General features: G+C 59.0%; 1 protein-coding gene and 1 long non-coding RNA gene across 3 annotated transcripts; one reads left to right on the top strand and one right to left on the bottom strand.

Annotated features, from left to right (window-relative positions):
- Positions 1-1,051: 1,051 nt before the first annotated feature.
- Positions 1,052-3,969, bottom strand: Dmrta2 (DMRT like family A2). Of its 2 annotated transcripts, none has more exons than XM_069987059.1 (2): positions 3,416-3,969; positions 1,052-2,170 (listed from the first exon to the last, which is right to left on the bottom strand). In XM_069987059.1, the coding sequence occupies exons 1-2, from the start codon at positions 3,960-3,962 to the stop codon at positions 1,116-1,118; spliced, it is 1,602 nt and encodes a 533-aa protein (XP_069843160.1). In that variant the 5' UTR covers positions 3,963-3,969; the 3' UTR covers positions 1,052-1,115. The 2 variants fall into 2 exon arrangements, with proteins under 2 accessions (XP_069843160.1, XP_069843159.1); XM_069987058.1 differs by having other exon boundaries at positions 1,116-2,168; positions 3,405-3,962.
- A 2,003-nt stretch (positions 3,970-5,972) lies between these two features.
- LOC138803248 (uncharacterized) lies at positions 5,973-7,630 on the top strand. Its single transcript, XR_011364923.1, has 3 exons — positions 5,973-6,103; positions 6,765-6,913; positions 7,056-7,630. It is a non-coding gene; the product is annotated as an uncharacterized lncRNA (long non-coding RNA).
- The last annotated feature ends 1,218 nt before the right edge of the window (positions 7,631-8,848 follow it).

Here is an 8,848-nt window from a genome sequence, read left to right as displayed (position 1 = left end):
TGGGGCACCGCCGCCCCTAGCGGGAAATCAAGACCTTTTCTTCCCCGCCGCCTGGAGAAGCGGGACGGGATTCGGGCGTTGTTTTCTTAGAAAATAACATTTATTTCTAGCTCATACCTATGCAAAGGAAAGCACAAATGAGCAGGCCTCTGCCGCAGGGCGGTTGGCGAGTCCCGGGAGCGCGCGGCCCGGCGCGGTCACCGCGCGCCGCGGGCCCCGCTCCAGTGCGCACCTTGACCGCTTCGTCGGAAGTGACCGGCCGCAGGCTAGAGGGGACAGGATCCCTCCCGAGTTTACAGTATATTTAATCTATAAAACCTGATCGGTACAATGCGCACATAGTCTACTTTTTCCATTTTTGTCCTTTTTTTTGTTTTTGAATGTTTTTCACGTTAATACCGAGGTCACCTACAGATTACAATTAATAACTTAGAATTCCATTTTATAACATTATACACTGGCTTGTATATATATATGTATAGATTATATATATAGATTTATACATATATAAAAACTCACACTGCACCAAGGAAACCCATGCTTGTCCGCATAAGCAACAAAGAGAGCGACAAATACCGCAACGAGGAAAGTGCACCTTAGAACTTTTTTTTACAATTGATATCGATATATATGTGTGTCCCAAAGACGCAACTCAGTGCCAAGAAATGTATACATCCTAAATTTATATTTGTTAGAGCGGATTTTTCTTTTTAAAAAAATTAAGAGGACTGGGGAGACACGGGAGATTGGAACGATCCTTCCCTCCCTGGGAGAAGGCGGGCGCCTGGCGGGCGGCCGGAGCGTAGCTACAGCCGCAGCCCGAGCGCGCGCAGCCGCCGCCTGTGGAATTCTCAGAACGGGGCTGGAGCGGGGCGGTGGGGAGGTGGCGCCAGGCGGGAGGGGGAATCCAGGCCGCACACCCACACCTGTGGCTGCTCCCCTTTTCTCCAGCCCTCCCCCCTTGCCCACCTCTAAAACAAAACTGAAAAATCACCTCGGGGAGGGAGGGGGGGAAGGGACCTGTGCCGTGGCCGCACGGGGCGCACCGGGCGGCCCGCGGGGACGAGGCTAGGGTTAATGCTAGGGGGTCCCCGCCTGCTGCTGGGCCCCTGGCGCTACTGCTTCTCCGGGGCTCCGTTAACCATAGGCCCGTACAGGCCGCCCCCGTAGGTGGGCTCCTTGTGCACCGCGGCGGCGGCGGCGGCAGAGCGGTCGCGCATGAGATCGCTGAAGGCGTAGTCCATGGGCGGGCGGAAGCCGAGCGTGGGCACCAGGCCCGCGGTGGAGTAGGGCGCCATGAAGGCCAGGCCGCGGCTGTGCGCCGCCGCTGCGGAGTAGGCGAGGCGCAGCGGGCTGAGGCCGAGCGGCGCGCCCAGGGGGTAGGCGCCCGCGTCCGCGCCGAAGTGACTGGCGTTGGGCTGCAGTGGCGAGAAGGCCGAGCGGCTGCTCAGCGAGCCGAGCGCCCCAGGCGCCATAGCGCCGGCCAGCAAGGGTCTATGGTGCGGGGGAGCGGCAGGCCCCGCCTGCAGCGGCGAGGGCAGCCCGGGGGCCCCTGCGGCCGCGGCGTCGACGCGACCTGGCCACGCGTCGTCCCCGGCTGCGGCCGCGCCGACCGCGGCCTTATCCGGGGGCGCAGCGGGGCCCAGGCCAGCCGCCAGGCCTCCGCGGTGGTGGTTCAGCACCTGCTCGATAGCCTGTACCACGTCGCCGCCGCAGCCCTGCAACACCAGCTCCAGGACGCCTCGCCGGTGGGCAGGGAAGACCCGTGTCAAGATGTCCAGGGGCGTCCGCTGCCGTGGACCGGGGCCTCCGCCCAGCCCTGGAGCCGGCGGGACCTCGGCCTCTTCTTTGTCAGCCTCCGAACCGGATTCGGAGCCCAAGGGGCTGGCGGAGCCTGGGCTGTCCTCCTCGCCGCCGCCTCCTGGGCCCGCGCTACCCGGACAGCTGCCACCTGCCTCCTTGGAGGCCCGGGCTAGAGGTGACCCCGAAAAGGACTCGCCGTCCCCGTTCTCTGAGCCTGAGCCGGGCCGCACCTCTGGGGATGACGTCCCCGGACCCGAGTCTGCACCGTCGGGCGATAAGGGCTTCACGGGTGGCGGCTGCGGGCTGCCTGCGCGGCCTGCCTGGAGAAGCGTCTTGGGAAACAGGTCAAACTTCTGTAACTTGGCCTCTGGGCAGGGAGAAAACAGAAACGTGAAAGGCGATCGAGAAGAAGACGGCACCCACAGCACCTCAATCCTCTGAATCCCGTTTCCTCTCACGTGGAGAGTCTGAGCCCTTATTTGGTCCTAATCTGGGCCTTCACCACCCACTCTGCTTTCTGTCTTTCTGTACCCAGAACCCCAACCACTTGCGCCCTGTAAACTTCAGGTTCACTGCTACCCTCTCCACATCTGTGCCTCAATACCTCCACCCTTAACCCTTAAGCCCTAGAGAAGAGGCACGGTCCAAAATTAAAACAGGAGCTAAACATAACTTCTACCTATACTTCACCACTGTGAAGAAGACCCCACTAAACCACGTGGTCCAAGAGGCAACCTGGTTCTGGACAGCCTTCAAGGAAGAAAGGAATCTGGGTAGCTAGGCGCTCTCAAGCTTCTCTGTAGACCCAAGTACAGCCCCTCTTTCTAATCTGCCCTTTCCCAAGTCAAGACCTAAAGAGTTTTCCCCTCCTCTGCTAAGAGCCGTTCCCCATGTCCGATGGTAGTTTTCATCCTCATAGAAAAAGCCTGGGGAGTCCAGAAAAGGTGACTGAGTGAAGGCAAGGGGTAGACAGAAAACGAGGAAAGGGGTTCTGTCTGGGAAACCGGGAGAGTGAGTACCCTGAGAAAGGGGACAGCTGGGAACGAAGCTAGAAAGAGGGAGGCGGAGTAGTGTGCAGTTATCTAGGGGGCATTAGGAACACATGGAACCACACTGGGAAAATGATTACAGGCATCTTCATTACCTAGGGAAAGCAATGCGGGCCAGAAGGATTGAAAAGGATGGGATTTCTGAAAAGAGCGGAAAGGAAAAGTGAGACACAGAGACTCAAATAGCAAAGGGGGGAAAAATAAAATATGTGGGTTTCTTCTGAGGATTTGGGGGTAAGCGGAAAAGACCAAGCTAAGTGGAGTAAAGAGCTGGCTAGAGTCCAGTCCTTGCCTAGGAACAATTAAGATAAAAATTTCTGCATTCGCAGAAATTACGAATAAAGCGTAACTCTTCAGGAAGAGGAGAGAAGAAAGTCTTTGGGGATACAGGGAGTCTATGCTTTGCGTCCAATCTTGGAGCTGCGTGCGCAGAGAACTCTATTCTGGGCGTTTGGAGAAGGGGACTCTGTCCTAAGAAAACTCCGATCCCTCGGCCGTGGGCGCGCTGACCTGCTGACCCTGCTTCTCTTGCCCCCATCAGCCCGGCCTGACCGCGCTCTCACCTGCGCCCCCTGCGCCACCTCCGGTCCCCGCCGGAGCTCCAGCTCCGGGTCCCCCGCCTTCGGCGGCGCATACCGAGCCAAAGACCTCGTAAGCGGGTCGTGGTGGGATGATGCCGTTGGCAGCGGCCAGCGCTAGGCCCTCGGCAGTGCCGTAGAGAAGTTGCAGCTCGCGCGCCTCGTTCTCCTCCTGCGCCTGCTGCCGGCGCAACGCCACCTGGGCCGCCATGACGCGCTGGCGCTCGGCGATGAGCGTGCACTTGGCGCACAGGCAGTCCTTCCAACGACAGTAGCGTTTGTGGCCCTTGAGCGCCGACACCACGCCGTGATTGCGGCAGCGCGCGCACTTGGGGGTCCGCGGGTACTTCTCCGCCGCCCGCAACAGCAGCGGCGGCGCCCGCAGCAAGCCTCCGGCCACGCTCACCGGGAGCGACGCGGCGGCGGCCGCTGCCGCCGCCACCGACGCCACCGACGCCACGGGCGGCCCAGTCGCTGTCGCCGCTGCCGTCGCCGCTCCGGGCACGCTGGGCAGCTCGGAGCGTAGCTCCATGGCAGGATCTGGCTTGGAAGATTGGGGGGAGGGGGGGGGAAGGAAGAGACCTGCGTGAGGAAAGCACGAAATGCTAAGCTTAAAAAGAACCCAAGCTGAGAAGGGCAAAGTTTGGCTACGGAGGTTCGGCTAGTGGTTGCCAAATCGTCTGGAGAGAGGTGCATTCGGAACCCGAGCTCCCCCGCCGCACTCCCCTCGCCGCTGCTCAGAGCGGATTCACGTGGGCGGGTGTAAGTTTAAGTCTGAATCAGTGGTTCCTGGGCGGGGGGTGGGGGTGTTAGAAAGACACAAAGTTTGAAAGTCACTGGTTCAGACAAGTCGGAGGAGGGTTTGTAAAAGAAAAGAAAAGAAATCCAACAGCTTAGGTATTGGGGGTGAGACGGGAAAAGCCAAGTGTTTGTGTGAATGGGACTAGGATTAGAGAGAAAATTTGGAACCAACGAACCGATGCTAAAGGCAAAACAGAAAAAGCCCGGAGGAAAACGTTCCCTTTGGTGGAATGGTGAAAGTATGGGGGTGGGAGGTTGTTTGTTGTTTTGAATATGGTGAGCGTGAGGAAAATCGGGAACAGTATTGCTTTTCGTTAAAATGAGAGTGAGGGCTTAGGGAACAAATTCAGGAGCCAGGTTAGGCCTTTGGCTCTGGAACCAATAAAAATGGCGAGCTCTGGAAATTCTATATTTCAGGCCTCCGGAAAGTGGGAAAGAAAATGGGTGTGTAGCGGAGTTTAGGAGACTGAGAAGGATTAAAGAGGAAATTCTGCAGAAGAAACTTCCTTTGGATAGGCAAACCCAGCCCAAAGATTAGCTTGAGGGGCAGAGAAAACAGCTGATAAGAGTGTCCCAGGACCCAGAGTCCAGCAGCGTGACACAGGGACACCCAATTACATAAGAACAACTCAAGCAAAACCCGTGGCTCAGATTTTAGTCTCATAGCTTGGAGAACAAGTCCAGGAGGAGAAATATCCTGTGAAAAGTTAGGCATCGCTTCCCCTACCCTTCCCAGTTGAGGGACAGAGTCATCAGACACGCCCTCTTCATCCTGCCCCCCCCCCCGCCCCCCGGGACCCCGCTGGAGCTCAGGTTCCCGCGTTCTGATGTCCAAGTTGGGATCTGGGGATTTGGATGGTTCATCCGGCCAACACAAAGCAGGGGAAAGTCATCTCCCGAACTGGTCAGGAGCGCACACGGGAGTCCCACCTGCGCCCGAGTCCCAGAAGGCCCCAAGCAGGCCCCCGTCTCTAGCTTTCCGCCAGACCTCTCCTCGGCTGGTCGCCCGGATCCCAACCCCCGCCAGAGTCCCGGACTGTGTCTGGAATCGGACTCTGGAAATTCCAGACCACCTCCATGTACCTCTTCCCCCAGACCCTTCAGGCTTTCAGTCCCCGAGCCCCGCGGTGCCTGGGCCTTCTCTACAAGGGCCGCAGGCCAGGTCTCCTCCCCTGCTCTCCCTGCGGCCCTCAACTACCTGCCTTGGGCTCCGGGGTCCTCCTCCTCCTGCGCCGGCGCTCCTCGCGCCTCCCAGCTCTGCTCGCGGCGCCGGCACTCCTGGCCTCTTCCCCTTGCCCCCGGCCCCTTATCAGAACACGTCACTCTCCTTCAGGCACCATGTCCGAACTTCCGGACCCCTCAGAGAACAGAGCCGTTTAACCCTCCCGTCGGAAATCGTGGCCAGGGGTGGGGGCCTGTTTGGGGGCCAGCTGGTTGCACCCCGAGACTCAGTTCTTGCCGTGCCGAGTCCCCTCCGGGTGCGCGCGGGACGCAGCGCTCTGCCGGGGCCCAGTTGCCCGGCGCTGCCAGACTCTCAATGAGCCGCTCGCCCGCTCTATTGTTACTCCTTAGGGCTCCATTAGACAGAATTGGACAACAATGTGGCGCCTGCCATTGGCCAGGGGAGGCAGACGGCGCTCTGATTGGCCGGGCCCGCGCCCGGGGAGCCCCTCATTCTACAGTGTCCGAAAGATTCGAAACTCCAAAAGCTCCACTGTGTGCCTGGGGGAAGGGAGGGGGCGCGCCAGGGAAGGAGTGGAAAAAAGTAGGCAAGGAGGAGCGTAGAGAATATCGTGACAAGAAGTTTCCGTGCGCCCGAGAGCGTGTGAATTGCTCCTAATTACCGTGTCCGGTGTGCCTGTCTACGTAGACGTGTGTAACCCCTCGGCTTCTGGGGGCACTGGCTCGGCGGTGCAGCTCTCATTGGCCTGGGGCGCTTGGCAAGGCCAGCTTCCCAAGTGGCCCTGGAGGCCTGGGGCGGGATGGGGGGGGGGGCAGGTGACAATTCAATTACCGCAGTCGGGGTGGGAGTAGAACGGGCGTACGGAGGTGGGTAAGGGAGGGCGTTTTGGCATAAATGCCAAGGCAATTTTTCTTGCGTCTTTCCGGCTGGGTTTCTAAGTAGGACGTATATGGGGATAGTTGGGGGGGGGGGCTGAGTGGCTTCCCCCACTCCAGCCGCATTTAAGGCTCAGTTCCTTCCGTCCAGTACCATAGGTATCTTGGAGGGGTAAGTGCGGTTTATTAGGATTTTAGGTTTTTAAAGAAGAGCCGGGAGAGGAGAAATGAGGTTGCGCTTCCCGGGAACCGCGCGCCCGGCGCCTCGCGGTTCCCCGCCCCGCCGCCCCCAGTCCCGCGGCTGGCTCCAGAGCCTCTTTGCACTCTTCTCTCTCCCCTTTTTACTTTCTTTTCGGTTGTGGAAGGCTTTCCTTTTGTTTTGTTTTTTTGTCGTCGTGGTTTTAAATTAGCTCACAGTTTACTTTCTCTCTCCAAGTTTAAACCAAAGTAAAAAGCAGCTTCTGCGTCTCCCCAGATCCTTTTGGAAGCTGGACTTTATCCTTCCTCGCGTTCCAACCAGCCCGAGACAAGGTCACTGCACGTGCCCCCCCCACCCCTGACCTTCGCCGCACCCCACCTGCGCTGACGTCACAGCCTCGAGGAACAGCTAGCTGGGTCTGAAGAGTAGGTAAAAGGTTTTCCTTCCGATGGCAACAACTGGAATGGATGCGGGGTGGCCTGGGTTTCCCCAACTTTGGTTCTATCTCCGTGTCTTTTCTTTCTGTGTTTGCATCTAATGTTTGATCACCCTCGTTTTTACTTTCAGAGAAAAGAAAACTCGTTTCCATAATGAGAAAAGTGAAGTTCCTTCTTTGGTCCCCCTCCACTCCTGCCCTAGCGTTTTCGCTTGGCTTTTGTGAACCCCCTGGGCTGCAGGAGTCGCACCCAACGCGATCCCCGGCGCCGACCCTCCTGGACTTGCTGAAGGGGCCGCGGTCGTCGCGGGGCCCCAGCGCCTCCCCTCCCTCAGGTGGCGCTTTGGGCCACGCCCTGTAGTTCTTCCCACTAGAGGAACTGGGGACCCTCCGAGGAAGCTGCCACCCACCGCAGACCGCAGAACCTCGCGCTCGGGAGAGGCTCTGGCACGCGCTGGCGCTTCGGGAAGAGGCGAACTTTGAGCGTCATCCTTCTGGAGGGGTCTGAAGGGGCGAGGCATTGAAGAATCGGCTGAAGCGCTTCCAGAAAGTTCACCAGGCCCGACGTGAGGGAGCTTGGATCAGAAGAGTATGTGACAGCAACAGAAACAGTGTGTGAGAAACACACACATTTCACTCGCTGGAGCCTGAGAGCAGGTCTGGGCGAGAGAAAAGGGGCAGCTTCTGCGAGGGTCTCCACGCGGAGTGAGGGTAATGGAGGGCGTTGGGGGGGGTGATATCTCTCCAGGAGTGGCAGGACCCTGACGTCCCTTCCATTATTTGGAGGTCGTGCAGTGCCCTAATTGGGGCCTGGGTCAGGGGAGCACTGGCTCCCCTTGGATTCCCGCTCGGGGAGTTTGCCAGGTGGAGACTTTTCGGGGGGAAAAAAGTATTTTTAAATTTTAAAACGAAATAAACCAAAGGATTCCACTGAGTTTTCGGCGGAGGGTGGGGTGGGCCGTGGCACAGGTTTTATTCCTCGCGCTCGCTGCCAGGCCCCTGGGGATGAACCCACGGGGACCAGGCCGGTGGGCGTCGAGACTGGGGCACTCGCGTGGATGTGGAAGGAACTGTCTTTTCCCGAGGAACCCCATCCCTGGGGCAGGCACCTATCTCGTTTGATCCTCTTCTACTCCTGTTCACATCCCCATAGGTCCTGGAGCCTCACCTCTCCTCTTAGGACCCCGATATTGAGGTACTCCTAGGAACGAATGTATTCTTGTAAGAGGCAGATAAACCCATCCCCGGCCCCGCCAGCTTTGCAGGCCACATCTGATTTGAACCCCCTGACTTGGACCCGGCTGAGCCTCCAGGCTTCCAGGCTTCCAGGTTCACACACACACACACACACACACACACACACACACACACACACACACACACACACACACACACACACACACTTTCCCCTGCAAAAGTTTGGGTATGCCCCTCTCGCGTGCCTTGAGCGCACCTGCGCGCCTGGGGGGCGCTCACCTCCGACACTACTTCCCCGTCCCCGCCCACCCCCCTTCAGAAAGTTTGGCCGCTCAGCGTGCTCCTGAACATCTTCTCCTGGGCCATCCACACCCAGAAGCCTACAGCCTCTCGCATCAGGTGACTGAGCACCGACACTCCGGGTCTACCCTCATGTCGAATGCCATCGCGTGTTCCCGGAGCGGAGCCCCAGCCTTACCTACGGCTGGGACCCTGGAGAGGAAGCCGCGGACCTCCCTTTGAGGAATGGGGGGGGGGTTCCTCTCCCACTCACAGATCCTCGGCTCAGAATCATTCGCTGACGCCGGTGCTGTGCCAGGGCCTGGGGGGTCCTGGGTGAGAGCACCAAGCCCAGAAAAATCTCCCACCCCGCTCTTCACGACCGACCCCGCCCAGGTTGGGCGGCGGTGTGAGGCCGGGGCTGGGAACCCAGGGCGAGGATTCGGGG

Source organism: Dipodomys merriami, unplaced genomic scaffold (genome assembly GCF_024711535.1).
Source record: "Dipodomys merriami isolate MVZ:Mamm:240054 unplaced genomic scaffold, mDipMer1.0.p SCAF_34, whole genome shotgun sequence".
Lineage (NCBI taxonomy): Eukaryota > Metazoa > Chordata > Mammalia > Rodentia > Heteromyidae > Dipodomys > Dipodomys merriami.
This window is presented reverse-complemented; position numbering and strand designations above follow the sequence as displayed.

Bases quoted from the DNA above. Each gene is read 5' to 3' on its own strand.
- Dmrta2 (XM_069987058.1), bottom strand. From the start codon at position 3,962: ATGGAGCTACGCTCCGAGCTGCCCAGCGTGCCCGGAGCGGCGACGGCA. The intron at 2,169-3,404 runs GTCAGGCCGGGC...CCCTGCCCAGAG, and splicing joins GGGGCGCAGGTGAGAGCGCG to GCCAAGTTACAGAAGTTTGA.